The sequence below is a fragment of the Dufourea novaeangliae genome, unplaced genomic scaffold (genome assembly GCF_001272555.1).
Source record: "Dufourea novaeangliae isolate 0120121106 unplaced genomic scaffold, ASM127255v1 scaffold115, whole genome shotgun sequence".
Taxonomy (NCBI): Eukaryota; Metazoa; Arthropoda; class Insecta; order Hymenoptera; family Halictidae; genus Dufourea; species Dufourea novaeangliae.
Genome location: NW_015373998.1, coordinates 226,476 through 250,436, shown reverse-complemented (window position 1 = coordinate 250,436; position 23,961 = coordinate 226,476). Strand labels below are relative to the sequence as shown.

Below are 23,961 nucleotides of genomic sequence, written 5' to 3'. Positions count from 1 at the left end.
TCTGAACCGTTATTCGAATTTGGATTCATTAACAATAATTGTATTTTTTTTCTTTTCTTTTAAGTAGAGCTACCTCAGTTACCGAAAATTCTATATTTACAAATTCTATAAAGTTTCTTGTTGTTGTTAGTTAAACGGAAATTTGAAGAGATTTACAAATTGTTTTGTTTGGATTTAGATTTAGAAATTTAGTTTCGCAATTTTTTCAAAATTACTCAGGAATAAGGAAAAGTTCGTTCGTCGCGAACTTGAGCAGTTTCACGCTCGACGTCACAGTGTATAGGAGGCGGGCAGTATCGAGGGGTAAAAAGAGGAGGGAAGAATTCCTCTCTTTGACGAGGAATTCCTATAGTGGATTCAATTTATGTATGCATCGACGTGTACACTACTCACACTAATCTGTACGAGGCATCCTGCGCAACAGCTTACGGGCGGCGTTTCTGATGCCGTGCTTTCATAAAAATACTTCAGTTTTTGCAGACCTCGTAACTGGTTATATTAAAATTTTTTTTTATGGATTTAATCCACTGCGATCGGAATGTTTTCGTTGCGAACACACAACTGAGACGCGAATTACAGGAATTTAATTACAAATCAATTATTTATTATTACGGTACGAACTTGACCAAAAAAAATAATTGTTCAAAATACTCATTGGAGTACTATTTATAAAGGAATATTTTTGAATTTTTATTGATTAACAGTGTTTACGTTTTTTAGATTTATCTTTGCTGTAGAATATTGAATATTGAATAATTTATTATCTCATTTCAAGGGAAAATTTTTATGTTTATTGTCTGTATGAGTTAATTATACCGAACCGAAAATATGCAAAAACAATTGATTATTGAATTATTGAAACAATTTTTCAGTCACATATTGCATGTAGACTGACAATGAGATAAGTTCGATTAACTTTTGATGCATTATAAAATAACATTGTATAAATGCCTGGAATCAATTGCAAATTAATGTTTCAGGAAGTATAAGTAAATTAATAATGACTACTGGTACTAAATAATACAAAGATAATTTAATCACGTACAGAAAATTAGAAATTAAGCAAAAATTATAAAAATAATGTTTTTGTTAAGTTATTATAAATCTTAAACGACACCTTGATTATGACAAATATATGTTATTTCACTTATCCGACTAAAAAGTTTCACAAGTCATGTAATAACAGAAGGGTAAGTGCTTTTCCGATCTGCTCCTCTAATGAAATCATTTTTTCTCGATCTATAGCGAACGAGCGAACAATACGATCAAGGTATCCGAAAGAATTGTCTGATACTTCGCAGTGGAAAAAAAAGGCGGCGAGGGGGAAAAAGGGAAAGGAAGTGTAATCTTCCATCGCGATAACGCAAGGGCCATGTGTTGCAAAATTGACACTCCAGAAATTGGAAAAGGCGAAATGGGAAGTTTCGTCCCTCCTAGCGTGCTCTGTCGATATTGTTCTCTCGAATTACTACATCCACGAAGTAATTCACCGAAATTACAAAAATACACGAGCAAACATGCTTCCTCTCTTCCTTTCACTAGGTGCAATCATTTTATATGTATTGAAAATCGAGAAAAAGAGTAAAAATTCTATTATAACATGTTACTAACTGCCATAATAGTTCATTACTCCTAAACATGTTCCTAACACACCATTCATTAATAATAATTAAGAATATATAAGAGGCCAATGTCAATAAACTTAAACCAAATCGAATTTTTTTACAAACTCCATAACACATTTTCTGCCATCGTATATAAAATTAGGGTAAAATTTTACCTAAGCTATGCCTTTAAACCATTCGGTATGCTTAATTTCATACAGTACAATGAAGACATTCTGTCATCATTAGACGGCGGACTTTTAATAGAGAATAAAATTTTATAAAGTGATTCTTAAACACAAGACCAAAAGTAGGAATTTCCTTCTTCTTTTAAGCGTCTTTGTCGAGTTAAGAATAAAATACCAAACTCGTTGTCTTCTATTGTATTTCACAGAGCTCTAAACACCATAAATCCGTAAAATCCGCAGTCCAATCATCATCATACCACCCCATGCAAATCACAAAAAAAATATCCGAGAATCGTCCCTGTATCGTCGGGTGAGTAATTAAACAAAATCCGTAGAACTCATATCGCTAGAAATCGAAGCTCGAACCGATAATACTTCTAATTATTCTATCCGAAGGGTCGTCCCACCCAACAGACGATATAATATAAAAAAGAGGGACGAGAAAAAGAAAGAATTTCGTTCGGTACCGCGTCGAAGATTATCTCGTATCGCGTATCCATAAAAACGTAATCAGCAATAACGAGCAATTTGCAGGGCGGATTCAATTTATTGCGTATACACTTCCGTGATCCGGGGGACCGGTTTCGGGCAGATGTTACGGAACGAAGAGGGGGTGGGTGGCGGGTAGGTGGAACGCGAAGGAACCTCGCGCGTGAAGGGGGAAAGAAATCGCAGAAGGTGGTGAACGCTCGTCAAACGACGGTCGTTGGTGTGGAGAGAAAGAGGAGGAGAGTATGCGATGGCGGGAACGAAGGGGGTGAAGGGGATGAAACGTGCGGCAGCTCGTCGAAATAGCAGTTTAGCACTGATAGCACTTGGCGGACTTTTATCGATCATGTCTGGCAACAGATGGCTCACCCAATTCCCGGCGGCGCGTTTTGTCTGGCCGTGGGGGCCTGATAAACGATAACTAATACGGAACAGAAGAAGCGGCGCGGAGCAGCCGGCAGCACGAGAAAAGGGAAGAAAGATGTAGCGCGGTAGGATGGGCCTGCGGCGGTTGGATATTGTTCCGTGGACTTTTAGCACTTGACGTGACGTGCCAGCGTCTCACCACTGTCGTACCTTCTCCCCACCTACGTGCCTCCCTCCAGCCTTTTTTCTCTCGTATCCGTCGGTACCGAACGTTGAGCGTTATACCGTGGTATAACCTATACAGGATGTCTTGTGTGTGTTCGATTGTTTTGTTAACGATGAAGACGTAGCGAGCAACAGAAGGACACAGGTCTGTCTGTATAACTGTATTGTTATAACGAACTTTTGGTTGGAGTGGGTGCATCAGTAAATCATTATGTACCAGTGAATAAACATTATACAGGGTTTCAAAATAGGTGTAAGTCCTGGAAAGGGGTCTTGGGGCGATTTGAAACAACTTTTTCCTTAGCGAAACAGTTCTCCGAGGCTTTGTTAACGAGGTATTCACGAAAAAACACCGACCGAAAGAAGTTGGTATCATTTTAATCAAAAACATCTCACGCATATGCAAAAGAAAGTTTCATTACCACAGAACCAAAAATAAAAAAGTTCCGGGTACGAAAACTCCACAATAAAATAACTAGGATACAGGGATTAGTGCAATAATGTTGAGCATTTATTAAAATTAATTTTCTGCAAATGTACTATATAATTAATTAATATACTGTAATATTTACTCTGCGGAAGCATAAAAAACCGCAATGAAATTGACATTCATTAATTACATATACATAGATATGAGTATGTGGCGTTCATAGAAAACATTTGTCGATAGGTGTATGTAATTGATTGCTTAAGCTGCTCTAGTGTTGTGAGTAACGTTCTTGTGACAAGGATCGTTTAAATTATTTACGCCCAGACGGTCCTATTTAAACTTTTTCCTGTTCATAATACATACGAAGTCACGGTTTGTTTACAGTGACATTGACCGTGTCCCAAGGCCTTTCCATTTGAGGTTTCCGTCAGTTTTTCGTGCGGCGTCGAAGAGCAAAGGTGAGCTGTGTACGAAACTGTTAGAAGACAATTTCAAAGAAAGTTTGTGAAAACGATGTTATCGGAGTATGCGTGTGCGAGACGATTGTTTCGAGATCTACCAAACAAGATTTAATTTCTAAGGTAAGCTATTTGCATCTAGTTTTTTCAGTGGATTTCTCGTATCGCAATATTGGTAGTCAAAGAGTTAAAGAAGGTTATTAGGGACATAAAATGAAAGGAGGTTGTCACAATAGTTATAACTGAAGGAAATGCGATGTTTTGAATATTTATGATCTCTACAATTTGGATCACGACTTTTAAATAGTGTATATTGTTGAGCAATGATGATTGATGATTTCAATTAACTTTCGACATAGGAAAGTTTCACACGGGATTAAATGTGGTCTGTGAGATCCATAATCTAATAATGCTCAATTTCTAACATTTCCTAATATATTAGTACGAATGTTCATTAATATTAAAACTACCCCGTTTTCGGAGTGCTTTTTATGTTCCATATAAAACTAGGTATTTTATTTCCCGCTTTTTATACAGCGGAAACGTAAAACTCGCACTAGATAAGAATACAAATTTACGCGGATAAGTAAACGTGTGAGTATGAAACAGAATTGCCCGATTACTCTTGAATAATAAAAGTCGCCCTCAACGATGTCTTCTACGATCATGTTACGCTACTGCGAACTAAATATATTGCAGCATAATATCAGTTTGTTAATTATTATTTAATGCTAAATTAAATTCCAATTAAATACAGTTATTCTAATCTCAAATAATAGATAATTACGAAGAGATAGAACGTATATAATAATAATTTCATGAAATTTTAAGCAGAACTGAATCCTAATTAAAAGAAAAATTAGAGTAAATAATAATGTATTTTATAAGGTAACAGTTTAATGCATTGATTAAAGAGCAATGTTGTATAATTCACCGAGAAAATAGCACGTGTCTATAGTTGTTAACGCGAGAACGCATGGGATATGTATGCAACAGCAAAAACAGCAACAACGATGACGTTAATGGAATTCACGACGACCATCAAACAGCGAGCATCACGAAAGTTCTGCAAAATGTATCATAAACCGAGCAGGATTCATTGATTAAACGCCCGTGGAAATGCTGGCAGAGGAACGACACTAAACATAACGATGAAATACATTATGGATTTGAAGCTCGATGGGAATCGATGAAATCTTATCGGGTATAACGGGGATCTGCTTAAAATTGAATTCCAGTAATATATTTCTATCGTAGTTGCTGTACTTGCTTTATAAACAATTCGTTTCTTTGTCCTTTGAAGTCGTTGGATTCTAAAACACCTGCAATTTTATCGGTCAAACATGTGTCAATGTAAACTATAGATGAGCTCCAAAATAACGATGTTTCATCCCAAACAATAACTTAGCAGAAAGTCACTGGAATGACAAGCAATGTTCAGAGTTATGTTATAAATTTTATTGGTTGTATACAGGGTGGAACACCTAAATCAGATGACCTAAATATGAAGGTGATTAAAATTTCCTACAGATACATATAGCACATTTGCCTATACGCTCGTATTCAAACATAAAAATCCTGAGATTAAATGATCGGAACAGTACGGTTATTAAATATTAAGCTGGTTGAATTCGATTGTTTATGCTTATGGAAAAAAATAGGATTTCATTTTAAATAATATCAATGACTGAAATCTCTTAATTTTTCAATAATTATTCATAAATTATTATTACAATTTTATAAGTGTCAATAATTTACACTTCCAGTTCAAGCATACTAATTGTTAATTAAATTTCATTTAAAATTTTTAATATACGATGAAAGTTTTGTCCTTTATTATATTTCACGGAGCTCTATAGGATGCTATAAATGCATAGAATCCGCGATCTATACGTGTAACCACAGAATCGTCGAATGTCGAGTCGAAGGGGACACCCGTTACCGTCTGGTTCTCGTGCTCTTTTCTCTTCTCAGGGTTCTCTTCACGCTCCGTTTGTGCCGTCGGTTTAAGGGTTAATCCCCCGAGCTTATCTGATCGCGTGACTTCGACGAGAAGTTCTCGAGCCTGGCCCAGCCGGGACAAGCCCCTCTGGCTGATACACGCGGCGCAGGTCTGTTAGTTTACACCGCTTACGCGATAAAATTTCCGTCATTAAGCTGAGGGCCCCCGTAGCTTCGCGCGCCGATAATGGACTGCGTGTTACGGTGATTTCCTCGTAAATACTTAAGCTAGATTCACCCCACTTGTTACGTCTTCCACGTGCCTATCGACTCTCGATACCACCTCTAGAGACGAGGAAATCGCTTTTCCTTGCTTCCTCCCAATGAACTTCTGTACTAATGCGAGCCGTTTATCTTGAAAGTGATGCAAGTCGATTTTTTTTGGAATGCGATGTTTGAGGATTTGCAATTTAATTGAATCAAAAATATTGGTGAATGCTCATTAGATTTTATCCACTTTTGTAGGAACTTGAGTCTACAGGTATTTATATTAACCCTCATCCGTCCCATAAATCAATCTGACATATTTTTCGCATGAGAAATTATATTATTTTGCCATGTGTAAGTTAGCTCAAGGTCCGTGACGTTTGTTTTAAAGAATTTGTAAATTTAACTAATGCTCTCTTCATTGTATGAATTGTTTACCACTGTGTCAATTTTATATCGAGGGATAAATTAAGCTGGGAGAATATACGAGGGGTGAGGGTTAGTATTCGGACACCATACAATTTTGACCTTCTAAGCTGTATATTTTGTATAAATGAAATATATGTAAGAAAATTAAAAAGAAAAACTTGATTTGTTACGTACGGGTGCTTAGGTAATGGAAAGAGAAATCGACTTAAATAATGGAAAGAGAATCCCTCACTAATTGTAACACAATGAAACATTAACAAAACGATAAATAGAATAAATCATCTTTTCTTTAAACATGATTATATTATTATACTTATAATATTTGTCATAAGTAACAAAATTAAATCTTTCTCTGTACATATTTTACGTCATGCGGTAGTATCAATTTTTGTAGTCATTTTTAACAATATAACAATATCATTATTGTTAACTAACGATCTAAGAATATAGGACCAAGTATGCAAGAAAATCAAAATCAATTGCAGTTGAATCCGAAATTTAGATAAGTCGTGCAGTGTTCGTTTAAAAATTCATCCCACAGAAGGATCTACGCGATTCCAGTACTCGAAAAGATGGGCGCACGGCGTACAAAGGCGCGTAAACAGTAGCCACGATTACCTTAAAGCCACAATTTTGCTTCATAATTCTGTCCCCGAGGATTTCCATTATGAAGTTTGTGATATAAAATGCACGCGCAATGAACGCGCTACAGCAATAAATTCGATTATTCTAAAAGTTGTAGCATGGTTATGCGTGCCGTACGTTTGTCCCCGGAAGTTTTGCTCGAAAACTTCTATCGTTAAATGGGACGAATAAACATTACCGTGAGCAAACACGAATATCTCAACGTGAAACTAGTATTCGTGTTCACGCGACATACTTTATTTGGAAAATAAAAGTAAATAGTTAATAGACTTGTATTGCTACCCTTATAGATGGCTTGAGCAGCATAGTTAACGTCTTTCGATAATTATTTCTTTTAACTTATGTAATTTGTCTTTCTCCACGTTTTTTTATGTTTATCAGTGTAAAGAGAGCTTGTCAAAGGTATACACACAATTAGTTACTTCTTTTCCGTTGTTAGAGAGTGTTAACACTACAACTATCAGCGTTGAAGGTATACTAAATTAAATTGTATGATATATTCATATGCATTATATATAATAAAATATAATAGAATAATGTAAAATGTATAATCAACGAAAAGTGAACCTTACTTTTAACAAAAGGATCTTTATGGTGTCAAAAAAATTTGAAATCCGTCATTTTGACGGGTTTGGTTGTTCCAGCGTTGCGAAGTATCGTCAGACACGAAACCGCAAATGACATTAAATTTTTTGAAAAGAGAACACAGTTCCTTGTGGAACACTTAACCCTATAGTTCTACACGGCACTCTGTGTATTAAGTTTCATCATTAGGGTTAATATTTAGATGAATAGCCCGCGTAACGCGGGGGAGCCATTAACACAGGTATGCACGTTGAAAAAAAGTCGTTTAAAAAAAAAGAGCATACAAATTTATTTCACGATTTGCAATCAGCGAGTTTGTGATTATGGAATAATTTTCTGTATGTACGAACGCATTTAAATGCTTGAGCTTTTCATTTTTGTTTTTCGTAATTTAAAGCGAATCGAGGGTAGATTGTATGTATTACTACACTTTGTTTATCTCGTGTAGCGGATATACTTTTTAAATTACATTCCGACGATAAAGGGTATCTTTGTACCGTTACTTTGGTACGTGAATGAAGACATTTTATTTATGCTAATGGTTTGACTGTAGGAAAATGGTTAATAATAATAATTGGATTGCGGGCGTTTATTTATAGTCTGTTATGATCTGAAAAATGTAGTGACATATAAATTTTTGCAAAATTTAATAGTATTCAGGGATTATTATTACAGGAAGTCTAGTACAGGAATCATAATTCTGTTCAACTTTGTTTTTTTACATATCAGTTGCCAAAATTGTAAATGTGAATAAACATCCGCAGTCTAATAATCATTATGACTTCCTTTTAAAGTTATTTATTTTTGTAATTATATTATTTCTATAGCTACACTGTTTAAAAAGAATAAAAAAAACAGTTGAGAAAGATGCAACGAAATTCTAAATGGAAATTTCATTTTATAAAAATTGTATACTTATCTTAATATTTTTATCGTAAGTTACAATTTTTAGCGACATGATATTGTTAATGAAAATTTATGGTTTGGGACAACGAACAATGCGTGACAACATTTTTTTCGAGCGCTACGTGGAAACAACTGGTTTTGTTTTCGTGAATTATCGGGAAACATATTTGAATTTGCACGGAGAATTAAACTAGACCAGATGATGATCATCAGTTTTGCAAAAATAAGCTGCTTGGGCAATTGCAGCCCGATGCAGCGGCTATTACGCTGAAATTAATAATCAATGCTAATTGCCATTGTCATTAGGTGAACGACCATTATATGTTGCGTATAACTATGTTCTTCGATCTACTTTACAGGGTGCATTCAGTATGCCGCGAATTTTACGGGATCGTGTTGTTTATTTAAATGAAAATACACTCCCGGTTTCCTCGACGATATTTTGTTTATTATTCACGTTTCAGTATCTCTATTGGTATTTGTTAAATAGCATATTATTAGTTTTATGAAATGATAATAGTTACATCGTAGTTTATTAAAAATGTTCACTCCAGAATATTTCCAAAGCTTTTCGTATATTAAAAATCAGTACTATTAAATCGATTTTTTGTTCAAGCATTTCTTCCTCGTGTTATGCAAATTTTAATACATTGTAATACATATAATATTATTTACTTCAAACACGTACATACCAAAATAGTTGGATCACGTTTTATTGCCAACAGTCTTTTACTTCATTTTTGGCAATTCCATCAAATCAGTTGTTAGAACGAAATATTGAATTAGTTATAAAACACAAAGGGTGAAATTATAGGTTATAGCGAAGTTATGATGTAAAAAATATTAATGGTGATATGGTCAGATAATTTTATTTATCCATTAACGCTAATTTCGAGTTTATCGATGAAATCTCGACATTGTGGTACTTTGTCGAAATTTTACGACGTGCTTCGAGCTTTATCAAGCCATTACTCGTAGAAACTCACTGTAAAGTCGAATGTTGCCCTCAGCTTCGCCAATCGAGTTCTTCGAGATGCACTTGTAACCACCGAGATCTTGCTTCTGCAGATTCATAATCACTAATCGCATCTGAACGCTGTACAGTGACGTTTTCACCTCAGACATCGAGTACTTGTTGTTGCTAATTATCATCTCGCCTGCAATGCAAATTATAAACGCATGTCGTTAATAAATTGGTTCATCTGTACACGGTGTGTTTGTAATGGCGGTTTAGCTACGTGTACAGTTCTCACAGTTATTCTTTCATTTAAAAAATTTTACTTAAATTGGAGGATTACATAAAACTTGTCCGCGTTGAAAAATTTATACATGTGTTACAGTTAACTTTTTAGTCCGTAGTAATTCTTGATAACTTTCAATATTTATTAAATTACTAGAACAAGAACGTTCATGCAGAAAAAATATAACAATAGTTTATTTAAATATTTAAAGATGTTGACGTAAATATATTGAATGAAATTGATATTATATTCCACGCAGTAATTTATAATACGTGAATGTAATCCTAATTATGCATGATGTGGACAAAAAATTCTGTTCGTACCAGACGAATGTTCAAACAGGATTATTCCGCAAATGTCCGTATAAATTCACACATATGTCTTTTTTAAAAGATTTTATAAATTTACGAGTTCCCAATGTCACTGTTCAGTTGTGACTGTTTCGTAAAAGAAATTGCAATTGCGAGATGAAAGGGAGCAGAAGCGTAGAAGTTGTAAATATGAAACGGAATTTGTAATCAATGCAGAAAGCATACATATATGTATATACGTTACGTGGGCAAATATGCTTTTATGTATATTACCACGCAGTTCACTCTGTGTTATTATTTTTTTTAGAACATATACATATTGTGCGCAGAACTTTTATATATTTATTTTTCAACGATCGAAATAATATTCACTTTATATAAAAAATTCCTTTGCTTGAAATCACATCAGTACATCATTCTACAGAACATTAATTCCGAATATTACACAGTATTCATTAAAAATGTCTATCTAAAAGGTTTTAAATATTTAATATGTTCTGTCAAAGCGTCCAACTAGGGAAGTGACCCAAATGTTAAATTAGTTTTGAAAAAATAGTGGTTAGAAGTTATAACACTCGATCATTTAGGTGTTTTTTGCTCCTTTTCCGGTTATTTTATTTACATGTATCCAAAAGAATCTAAAAAGTAGAAAAAACTATAAAAAGCAAATTATTTATAACCATTTTCAGAACTGCTTAAGACGGACTTTGACGTTACTTTTTGGTTGGTACTGAATTTTCCAGGTGAGTGACACTTATTTCATTCCTATAATTTCACACCTGGATAACTTCCCTTGTAAGAAGTGTTAAATCATCGATCATCCCGCGTAATGTTCATAATATACACAAAAACTCGAGACAGAAGTTGCTAAATAATTTACAAAATAAGTGGTCACCAGGCATTTAGTCCAACGCGAATTCGCAGTCGATACAGTATTCGGTTCTAGATCGAGCACAAATTTCTGCGCGTGACGTATCTCTGTTCGTCAACTACGAGCGCGCCGTGACAAATTATATTTATCGGGAAACGAAAAAGCACGGTGGCCCTCCTATCCGGCCGAGTGTGCCGGATAAACATATCGATTCGCGAATTTTTTGCTACAAACGCGGATCGCACAGTTTCTCGACCGTAAAACCGGAAAAATAAATGAATTTTTAAATGTCCGCCACGGGTTCTGCCCCTTCTCCCCTAGGCATTGTGCGGTCACAGACGGGAACGAAATGAAAACTGATACAGGCGATAGTTAATTGAATCTTACCTGATTCCCGTGTCCAATAATTAATAGCCTTCGGGGAAGCCTCCACGAGGCAAGCCAGCGTAACGTTGGTTGCAGTTGGTGCACCGACTAGCTGGTTCGGTACTTGAACCATCGGGTGAACTGCAATTTATCGTGATATCATTAATCAATAGCCAAACATAAAGTATACGTGTATGTAATAATTATCGGCCCCGGTGCGATTTGTCATTGGCAGCGATAACGACCAACGAAACGTGGCGGGGCTGATGCGTTCCGTTAAAGTAAATTCGATTCCGATTAATTAACGTCAACGTGGCAGTGGTCACGAAAGAATTCTTCACGGGGTAATAATGCAAATTTGTGTGTATACCTGACGAAAATGCGGAAACAATTTATTGGTGTCTGTGATGGTTTATTAAAATTGAGTTTTCATCAAATTGTCAAAATAAATTTGAAGGCAAACAGTGGAGATGATATTTGTGAATGAGTGATCGGGGAGAAAATTCCGATATTTACATTGGGTATCTGTTATTTCAGCCTGCACTTGAATGAATTGTTTCGTGGGATTGATTTCAATAAAAATTTGGATGCTTTGGGACCACCAAACAGGATCAGCTGTTGTCTGATGAGTGTAATAGGGATCGCCTTTGGTCTGACAAAGACAGTAGGTGTGGTCTTTGGTTGGGTAAATAAGTGTAATGGTTACGATTGTGAGTTAAATGAGAGCAATAAGACCCATCCTTGGCCAACTAAATAGAATAGACGTCAGCCCAGGTCAGAAAGATACTTAATTCTAAATATCTTCCATTTAAAGTTTAGAAACGAAATACGCTTAACCTCGTCTAAATAGTTTCTTCAAATCTTGATCAGCTGTACCAATGATCAAGCCCTGTTTGACAAGCACAGTGTTCGTCCCTAACGAGAAAAAAATCAAATTAAAGCCTGTAAAAATAAGTCTACTATTATCTGTATGTGATCAGACAAGTAGACTACGTGTTATTTTCGGAGAGTAAAACGTGATAAATACTAAAACAACATATTTGTCAACTTCAACAATAATTACTTGTTGAATACTTTCCATTTCAAATTTAGAAACGAAACATGCTTGACCTCATCTAAATATCTTGTTCAAACTTCCATCAGTTGCACCAACGAACAATCTATTATATCTCATAAACACAGTGTTCGTCCCCAAAGAGAAAAGCAATCTACAGTAATGTCTCGATGAGTGCAACGGAAAGGTTTTCAGCCCCTCATAAGTTTATATTTTGCCCGAAGCCAAGCCTCTACTTAGCCTCTGTTTACTATGTTTTGATTGGTTCCACAGGGGGACTCCCCCAGTGATGGGAATAACGTCGTTGCTCGTGTCGCATTCATCGAGGAATCACTGTAATTGAAGTCTGATCTGCAAAAACGATGCATCTGCATTTCCAATAATTAACATATTCTTAATAGCCGTATCGAGGGAATTGTAGGACGAAAGTTCATCGCGAATATCGTTCGATTGTCTTTTCTTGAGGTTGCGTCCGGAACTGCTTTATGGTAACGGATCCTCTATTTTCTCGAGGTACAAGTTCAGATTTATTCCCGGGGTCGCTATTGTACACGAATGTACCGAAAGGAAAGGGATTCACGGGGGCGCAATAAAAATAACAAAGATCACGGGACCGATCTGTATTGCGCACCGGTTGCGCGAAGCAATCGCCTTACGTGGTATTTCATGATGTTCGTGGCTTTCGTGGAACCCATTAGTTGGCTACCGAAGGGTAGGGGAAGAGGCCACGTAAATCATGCTAATGAAATGATGACACGGCTGACAGTCTGTCATTTAGAACGAACCAGGTGAACCCTCAGAAGCACGTTCTTCGTCTCCGAAGATCGTAAGCAGCTTTCTGTGAGCTGCTTAGGCTTTAACGGCCAACCCCCCCCCCCCTCCTTTCCAATGGCCAGTTCTTTTAACCGGAGATGCGTTTGTCCGTGCATCTCGTTGGAGGACGAGGTGTAAGAGAAGCTTCGTCAGACGACTTATCTAATCAGTCTATGGAATGTTAATAAAAATCTGGTATACTTTAACGAGGTGGATTCTAGTTGCCAAACTAACAAGGAGAAGTCACAGTCGTTGGGTCGTCGATTTTAAAATGAAACTTTTTCTGATGAATCTGGAGCAAAAACAAGACTAGATTAATTTTTTATGAAGATATTTTATATTTAATTTTGATGAATTTAACAAATACAGGAGTAATAGAAGCTAATTGCAACAGCTATGGTAATGAAAGTGGTTAAGTGCTAGGTTCTTATACCACTGTATCGATGGTTGGAATCCCGGAAAATAATTGTTTTTTTTTAAATGTATTACATGTTTCCTTTTCTTTAATTTTGTATTATTTGTTACATTTTTCCTTTTTTTCTATATTGTTTGAAGCTGTTTAGTATACTTCTACTTCGAACGCATTTTCCTTATTCTTGATTTTCGTTTTACTGTTGGCATGTAGAATCGTGCCTGTGAAAGTATCTCAGATTTCTATTAGCACCTTCTATATTTTAAACTCATTAGGGATACATTTATTAAGACCTGGAGAAAATGATTTTTCTTCCTTTTCGGTTGTATTTATTTAAAACATATTTACGAATATTACTGACGATCAATTGGTAGGATATCTTTCTTTTGTTGGGAAAAATTTCTATTCAGTATATATTCATCTTTCGGAATAATGCTTCAATGAAAGAGGAATTAAACGTACACATATAAGCGACTATAATCCCTCAAGAAGTTAATAACGCGGTTCAAGTGAAAGCGTTCCGAATAATTTGCAGTAGATTTCGATGATACTGAAATCCGGATGTGAAGGGGACTTCAGAATTTCCGATTTCTGTTTTAGTTTATAATTGGTATTCCGTGTTGTGAATAAGTATCGTAGAAGTTGATGGATTTTGTTAGTTGTTTCAAGTACATTGAGTGTTACATATTCATGATAAACTGACGAATAGCCAATTCCTTATTTTACGATTACCGAAATTCTAATAGTGCTTTTGACGGAATTTATGTTGTATTTTAATTTACTACACATTTTATGTTATACTATATTATGCTAAATTGTACTATATATTATGTATATTACTATATTATACAATTCAATTCAGTATACATTCGAATGCTGGTAGTTCTACTGTTAACCAATTTAAATGGTTCTACAAAAATGTTATTTAATCATTTTTATCAAACAGTTTAATTAACTACGAGTATTCTGTATTGCACGTAGGTCGCAAGATTTTGGTACATAGTTCTAACAAACAAGTGTTTTGTCTGTTTGCTATGTGTGATTTAAAAATGAACAGAGATGACGGGGAATGCTTCAAGTGAAACAATTTTCACGAGCAATTCGAGGATCGAGTCAAACGATGCGACCGGAGAGAATTATTTAATACGTCAGCGGCCCAATTAAAACTTTTACGCCGTTACAGACTTATGGGGCTAATAAATCAATCTTTATATCTCGACACTCGTATCCTGCTGGTAGCAACGCGTATATTCATTTAGTCGTGGCTCGATTGTGGCCCCGTCGTTTCGGTTCGATGTTTAGATTAATGAGCCGAACGCAATCCAGTTCTGTAATTGGCTGGGGGGGAGTGGGTTGGCGTAACTGCGACGACACCAAAAACACGGATAAAGATGTCCGTACCACCATAAATACATGTTTAAACAATCGAATTTCTGGGAACAATTGAATTTCGTGAAAAGGTCGTCAATAACTTCTTAAATGATTTGTGATTTATCGTAACAAGATGGTTCCTTTTTTTCTCAATCAATATTCTGCAAATGTTTTAAGGAAAAAACACTATATTTAACTGTAACTAATTGATTATTACTGTTAATATAGACACTTTTTGTCAGATATGAATATTTAATCATAAAGTAAATAACACTAGTAATTCAATTATTCACGAAGAAAATGACGTTAAGAAGTAATTAGCAAACAGTTTGGATCATTTGTATACGTCGTCACGAATTTAACGTTTTCTGCTTGTCTGCTTCCATTTGGATTCGCTAATTTACCTAACATTTATAACTGATGCTATCAGCCTGGATATTCTATATGGCGTAATAAATGATTTTGGATAGAAAGGCTTAATATAAATTTCTAATTACCAACAAGTTAATTGCTAAAATCAGTCTCCAATTATAAACTACCATCTAATTAACTTGTATTAATTTTAGTAGTGCCGTCGCTATATCGATTGCATTAAAACCATCCATTTATCGTTTCCGACAAAGGTGGTCATTATAAATATACCACGCTGTAATACAGTTAATTAATTGGATATTCGAATATTTCACGGAATAGTACAAAATGGACCGCACGGGTACAATTATAATACTATAGCTATCCACCGTATCATTAATCCCGCCGTAATGTATTCGTCATCCGATATTATTTATTGACAAATCAAATTATCTATTAATTGAATAAACAGTGAAAAGGTCAGCGACGAGGAAGAGTCTGGTGGCCTCGTATGGCTGAACCTTTAATGGTGTTCGACTAGAGTAACAGTGAAGAATGATCGCAAATTTTTTTAGAACGTTGTTGAACATAAAAGTTAATTTTACACCGAAAGGAATAATTCGCAAAAATACGCTTCTTCGCGACGCGTTACACACTTGTCCGACCCTTTGAACGTTAAAGGCTGAGGGACGGTATTTGGTCCGAGATAGGTCGGCTCGCCGCGAAATAAATCATTTAAATTGGAGGAAAGAGAAATCCCGACTAATAGCTTAGGATCCCGACGAAGGTGTGTCCCCTGATGCGATTGCGGGCGGCGAAGTAAGCCTGTAAGGCGAAACATTGGGACGCCCTAATAGGTTTCCAGGTCGGCTGGTCAAGCCGCTTTATGTGGTCTCGCCGTAGGTAGCCGATCTTCATGATGAGAATTAGTGCTATGATATCAGAACTTTCGTGATAACCTCTAATAAATCCTTCTTAACTTGTATTGCCGGCAACCTACGGTGTAACTTACAGCAACTGCTATATTGAGTACACTGATTCTAAAACTAATCTAAGGATTACTTAGCCCTGACGGGCCCAGAATTAATAGTGTTAACATAGGTTGGAAAGGAGAGGAGAACTTGACGCGTTCAGTGATTATTCTAATAACATTTTCTGTTGCTTTCCATAAGTTTGCATCTGTTTTAGTTGTTTCAACTTAGGGTATTTTATGGAAATTTTTTTAAACGTGTTTTATGATGTTAACTGTTTACTTGGAGATGGTTTTTTTTTAATAATAGTATGTCATAGTAACCCCCGTTTTCGGAAGAAATGAGTAACAGTCAAGAAGCTGATAACTGGCTTTTCAATCGTTATAGTAAATTATAATTCTGTAAATTAATCCTTGTAAGATCAGTAGGACAAGTGTCATTTCTGACTAGAACTGGTGAATGAAGGTCATCAATGACGGAATAGTGAAATGAAAATCATTTCTGACTGGGCCAGTAAAAGAGTAATTGCCATTGATTAAATGAATAAAATGAGGGTCATTACTAGACTACGGATTTTATGCATTTTTGGCATATACGATTATTTAAATCTTAGTATACAAAAATATTTAATGAAGTTTATTCATGGTTTGTTTTATTTTGAACCCAATAGAATCCTTAATAAGGTGAAGGAATTTTTGTTTGATGCCAGTTTTGGTAAAATAGGCAGGAAAGATCTGTATTTGCATAAATATCTGCAGTCTAGTTATTACTGACTTCATCAATAGAATCAGGCTTATTACTGACTTCATCAATAGAATCAGGGTCATTACTGATTGCATCAGTAGAATGAGGATCAATATTGACCAGACTAGTGAAATGAGGGTCCTCACAGACACGCTAGTAGAATAGGGACCATCAGTGATCAGACATGTATTGTAGAATGAAGATCATTCCTGACAACATCAGTAGAGTACTATAATGAGTAGCAACTACTCACTGGACTACTAAAATCATGGTCATCTGTCATTTTGATTTCACTATACTCTATATGTATACATATAGTGAAAAATAAAATGAAACACCAATCCAGGTCACGAAACATGCGGACAGCGTAGATTTCTCTCAAGTACCCCGAAAAATGGGAAGAAATCTGAAGCTTTCGAGGTGAGTCTGGAACTCTAAGTGAAGACTAGATGAATATGGTCGAGCGGAATACGCTTGCCATGCTGCAGGGAAAACGCTAGGAAATCCTGTAATGGGTTTCTGGGTTGACTGGCCAGGGAGCAGACTGTGGTTTTGCGGGGATAGCTACCATAGGAAGCGAAATTCCCTTTGCTTCTCAGCTAAAGGGACAGACTTTCGTTCTTCTTTGGTAGTGGTGCAACCTTCGCGGTTCTCTGCGTCGCTGCGAGACACCGTGAATAGACGCGCGACGTTATTTCGTTCAACATTGACAGACGGTTTAAAATTGCACTCGATGCGATGGATATTCGTGCGAAACACCACGGTTTTATGCAAATAACACCTGAAATCATATGAATTTAACGTAGTCCTATCGTGTAATTCGTAAATAGATGTAGTGTTATCTGAGTTCTTCACAGCCCAAAGTGACTAACTCCATTTCGGGAATTTTTTAAAATTGTAGCGCCAAAGCACTTTTGAGCTTAACTTTCTGTATTTAGAATTATTTTTGTGGAGTTAATCATGTTGGGAAAGTACTTTAATTGTTTGTTTCGGCGCTTATAACTGACTTCTTTGATATTTTTTAATCTACTTGTGATTTTTTTATATTATTAGTAAAAGATTGCTTCCAAACTTTTCATATTCATACCCGAAATTTATTTCTGATACAATCGAGTCATTCGTCAAGAATTTGGAGAATATGTTCAATTACGATAACATTTTTTTCCAAGAAGCTTCATTTCTGAAAAAATCAATTTTGAAAGTCATCAAATACTTGTTTTATACAGCATCGGGCAGCACGTCTGACCATAATCTGCCTTTTCCATTTGATGTGTACATCAATGATTGTGTTACTTGTTTAATATTGATCTTGTTCCTTTCTTAGTATCAGACTGTATAAAATGACGAAAATCAAACAGTGGTGGAACATAACCACTCTTATTAAAAATTAGTATAAATAATACCAGTAGTGAGTAAATTATAAAATTTTCTCGTGATATCTGAATTTTTAACCTCTTCAAATTCGTTGTACTTTTTAAACTTTTAAACATTTCGATTTATTTTAAAATAGAAGTTCATTCGCCCTTTGACTGTGCTATAAATTTCGGTATTAATTTTTATTCAAGAAATTACAAACTTTTCGTGAATAGTTCGCGTGGACACGGACAATTCCTGTTTTCAACCGAGAACGATTCCATTTTCTGTCGGTGACCGGATCCGTACGATAGGAACGCTTCCATCGATGCCATTCGAAGGAATCCATCGGCTGTGATGTTGCAAACGATAACGCGATCATAAATCACGATAGCCCGCCTAAAAAAGCGCGCCGCGTAAAAAGGATGTAAACCAGAAATCGTAAACTGCAGTTTAACGTGTAAGAAGTATAGGGAAAGTATGCGCGTAAAGTTCTTATCTGTGGAAGCAAGAGGCGGCATTTCTGACTCGAGTATGGACAATAAAAAAAAATTTAAATTTATCCTCCGGCATGTTGTGATTTCACTGGAGTATTTGTTGTTATTAGAAGACAAACGTTATTCGAAGCCTTCTTTCTCAAATTTCAGATCGTTTGTGGTATGGTACAAATTATATGCATGGAAGTATTAAAAATTGTTACATTATTTATTTCACTATGATGCCTGGTTCAACGAGCTATCATTTTACTACTCCATAAATGCAGTTGGACCAAAGTTATAACTGAATTCAAGTAATATATTTGTATATCACCAGATTGTGATAAATTTAAATTATATCAATGTAAGTTAATTCATGAATTTGTGTAATATACAGCGTGATTCAAAATTAAACTTCTATTTTGGGTCAAATATACGAAAATGTTGCATGGAGGGAAGATGAAGCAATTATTCAAGCGAACATATCTAAGATGATGGATCGCTTTCAGGTATGCTTAAAAACATACAATGGATCTACAATTTTAATAGAAAAAAATTGATCATTTTAGGGTATTGTAAAAAATACACAATGAAACTATAACATTATTGGAAATAAAATTAACTGTTTCTATAACTGTTCTGTTCACTAATTGTTTCACAAAAATCTAAACTTGCGTATACGTATTCAAAAAATTAAACTAAAAACACAACTAATCATGTATAAGTTGTATTCATTCTATTCCAAATACTCTCGGAATTTACATAATACTTTCACTATTGATTAAGCGCCCGGGAACATAGAATATGCAACAACAACGGTTCGCTAATTTCAGTGTTTCTTGACGGTCCTCCTCCTCGTAAATTCGCCGCGTTCGTATCGTCATAAACAATTGCACCGATCCCACACGGCGATCCTACGAAAGCGGCGGAATTGCGCGCGGGAACGAAATAAAGCTTCGAACAATTTGTCCCAGAAGAGGTGAACTGGCCCCCGAAATTGTTCCGCGCGGTGGCAGTGATTTACGGCAGTTGTAATCAGTTTGATTAACGCAGACAGCCGCGATAAATGCTTGCACAATGCGTGAGGCTGCTTCAATTTGCAAGGAACCCGCGAACGTTCGCCGTACCTACGTTGGGAGCCTTGCCTATCGGGGTCTATTGAACTGATTGATTCATGAACTCAAGAAATTCATACTTCAATGATTAATTATGAATTTACTGGCCTACTACCATAGTCCTCGATACATATGATAAACAGTATTATTCATCAAATTTTCACCATTTCTAGTGTATGTTATTTCTAATTCAGGCCAGAACAATTTAAGAAAGCTACGCAAACATTTTTTTTATATCGAATGTTAACGACCCAACGAAGAAAATTTCACGTCTCCAGGAATTAGTAATTTACACGAGTCTAGAATGCATTACAAACGGTGGTTCGTTGAACGAAACAGGGTCAGAATGGAAGCGAGCGTACTCGCGAAGTTATTTCTAAATGTTGGCCTGCTTCTACGGAATATTTCGGTCGGAGAAAATTAAAGGGTTAAATCTACGAGGCAGCCAACTGTTCTACCCTCCCTCACCTCCCGTCTAACTAAACGTGCCCAGCAGCTATCTATCTAGTCCGCCTCGCTCGTGGGACTTAATTTAGATTCGTGCGGATTAACTTCTAACTTTTGACCGACTCCTCCGGCCCGGGCGTAAAACTCCTCGCGGCCTGATCACGCCACCGCCTATCCGTTACGTTCGAGTTTAACGCGCGATTGATTAACACTGGTAATGTATTTGCATCGGAGAAACTGTTTTGTGCGCGCCTGAAACAGTCGTAGCCTTACAAATAACCCGGAACACATTTAACAGCAGCACGTTTTGTTTTCTTTGAATCTCGTTTTCTTCCTAATATAAGGAATCTCTGTATAAATTTTGTATGTTCCTTGCTTCAATTGGGCCAAGTTATGCGGAAAGCTATTAACCCTTAATGATCTGAAATGAAGTAAATTTAGTTTGAAGATATTAATTTAAAACAAAAAGTTTTGTTGCTGGTTTACAATGCTTTTTAATGGCTTATTTGATAGTAAGTAGTGTAATTAATATCATTTAAAATTTATTATCGTTAATCTAAGTTTTGTTTTTAATTTTCTGTGGCTTGGAGTATTAATGATTGTAGAATGTAAGAGTTGTTCCATGGGTTGTTAGTTTCTTGCAAAATGAAGATCATGAAATTATGGAACCCACATCTTGAGGGGTAGTAGGTGTCTGCATAATTTGGCCCTATTATTATATGTTACTGATAGGTAATAAAGATATATTGGTATATTATTATGAAATAACAAATACCAATTACATAATAATAATAATTTACATGATTGTTTCCAATATAATAGGACATTTTGAAATAGGTGAAAAATTTTTTTCCAATTTTTTTCATATCTCTAAAAATAACGAAGATTTTCCATATGGTCGAAGTTATTGGTTCACCCAGTGGAATTCTCGTCGATCAAATGTAGATAATAAATTGAATAGCGAGAAATTCGTAGAAAAGCAGCCGATTATGATATGGAGGGTAGGGATTCGTTGAGGAGTAGAATTTTCCGAAGTCTCGGGGTCCACTTAAACGGCGAGCCCGTGTTTCTTCACACAAAAGAAGCTTACAAGGCAGCACATTAGGGGTCTCCAAGTGTGCTCTTGGGTCGTATGCCGAGGAGTTTCCTAGTAGTATGCGATTTCCAAGAGATAAGTACGGTCCACGAAAACTAGAATTTTCTACGGCCCTCGACGAGAGAAGGATGTAGTATTTCTGCTCAAATAAGATAACACGCTGTTCCATTCTACCCTGTAAGTTATAATTTTCTTCTATAATACATTAATGTTTCTTCGTGTATTGGTGTCTCAATAAAAAAAAAAAATTAACCACCACATTATTTATTTGACAAAGAATAAGCAATGCACCATAATAATCTCTCTGTTACAATTCGTGATTTTATCGCATATATCATTATTCCGCTCAGAATGTTACTCTTTATATAAAACAAAAGGGACAGAGACCATGAACGTTACATATGCATTTATGGAAATGAAAATGTGCTGCAACAAAGTCCTCGTTGTGTATTATGAAATGTAATGGCGGAGAGCTTGCTACTGTTAACGGTCGAGAAACGATTGAAAATAGGATAAGAAACAAGAATTTCGATATTAAAGGATTCAAAGAATCCATTGTGTGGAGAATGTCACCAATCGTGTAGTAAATCAATTCAAAAATGAAAAATAATATTTTCCGACAGAACAAAAATATCATAAATGTTTTTTCTTTACTTTTATTTTTTGTATTTTGTTAATCGAACAGCTCAATAAGGTATCTCTGAGTGCTGATAGCATTTTATAGTAAATACTTCTAGCAGTATTTTATTGTAATATAAGTGGAACTGCAAACTATTTTTAGGACATAAAGGGTTAAACGCGTTTTCCACGAAACCGTTTTTAAAATTGGCGATTTTATTTCTAATACTTGTCCAAACAATGTAAAATCAATTTTTCCGTCGTGAAAGGTTTATTTTTCTTCAACACGCTAGAACTTTTTCAATTTTTTCATGCTTCTTTTCTAGACATAGATATAATCACTGCGTAAACTTACTAACTTTAAGAATAGTTTTCACTTTTTCCTTTCAAATTCGACTGTGATAGATAACACGATCGTACACTTGTCCGCAAAATAATAGAGAGAATTGATCTACAAAAATCTTTTTAGTAATTAAAAAATATCTTATACCCTAAGGCAGTTTATTTCTTTACATATTATCAATACAATAAATTTTCGATGAGTGCTCCAAAGTTCCTTGGCACTAACAAGGAGATGATCCCCAGTTGTAACTCTGACTTTTTAATGAGGTTTAACACAGTGATAGAGCTTGAAATTCTGAAGTCAATGGTATTTGTTTTAGCCACATATGGCCATTAATTTATAAAATATTTCATGTTCAGAGTTTTCTTCAGCCTTCGAACACTCATCGACGATTTGCTGTACACTTATAATTTTCTCAAGAAAAATTCATTCAAAGATTACCTGCTAGTAGAGCTGTTACACTAGAATCACCCTCCCGGAGAATTGGAATTGAAAATGATACAAGAAAAGAGCATATCGTTTTGGCGATGTAAAAACATCCGATTGGACAGTCAAATTTGTTTTCCGTGGATTTAACAAATTGCGCGTAATCAGCCGACAATTAACCGGTGCACGCCTCGGTGAACGTACTCGGTTATTTCCATTCACGCGTTGCTATTCAAGTGTCGTACAACAGACGGCCAGTGAATGGGTGGGGGAGAATGGGGAAGGTGCTGGCAACGGTTAAGCACGCTTTCTGCGCAATAATGACCAGCTATTGCACAATTGGGAATTACGCGCTGAATTTGAGCCACCGCGTGTTTAATTCACAGGCCAGAGATTATTAATCTGATTTCCCACCTCCGCTGTATGTAGGACGCGTTTAAAATTATCTCTCTCGACCTATTGCGCTACGCTGCGCTCGATAAAAATGTTGAATATCGTAACTTCCGCGTAAATTTCGTATTTAAACTTTAGAAACGGTCTGTTCAAGGTTTCCTTGATCGGTTGATGGTGTTTCTTATGGAATTTTTGTGTTGTAAAATAGACTTGAGATTAAGAGAGGCAGTTCTTACGAACATAACTGGATAAAATGATCGTTTATTGCGTTGTATTATTTTTAGTAGACTTGATAAAAATTGCCTGCGTGACCCATTGAACTACATTGCACGGAGTAAAATCGTGAAGCGTCGCTGATTGGTACAATTACTATCCCTGAGACTTTGGACTATTCTAGAATTGTTTCAAATGTATAAGTTCAAGCGGTTAGGGGAGGAACGTTATATTGGTTAATCATTTAAATAACTGTGTCGCAAAGCAAATATTCGTAGAATAATATCAATGAAATTTAATTGGTATGGGTTCTGTGATCATGAAAATTTTGTTTATTGGCTGAAGAAGTAAATCATCTGTACTTGCTGCATCAAACCGGGTTTAAACTTGTACTTTTTAAAAAAATAAAAAAAATATGCTAAATTTATTGCGATTTTCATTTA

The 23,961-nt window shown here is 35.7% G+C and overlaps 1 protein-coding gene across 1 annotated transcript in view; it reads right to left on the bottom strand.

Moving 5' to 3' along the window:
* Positions 1–23,961, bottom strand: part of LOC107188070 (lachesin-like) — a 133,475-nt gene that overhangs the window by 1,102 nt on the left and 108,412 nt on the right. The window contains exons 6-7 of the mRNA XM_015576314.1: positions 11,344–11,463; positions 9,520–9,690 (exon numbers count right to left, since the gene is read on the bottom strand). Of these exons, the coding sequence (XP_015431800.1) occupies positions 9,520–9,690; positions 11,344–11,463 (291 nt within the window). The remainder of the gene's footprint in view (positions 1–9,519; positions 9,691–11,343; positions 11,464–23,961) is intronic.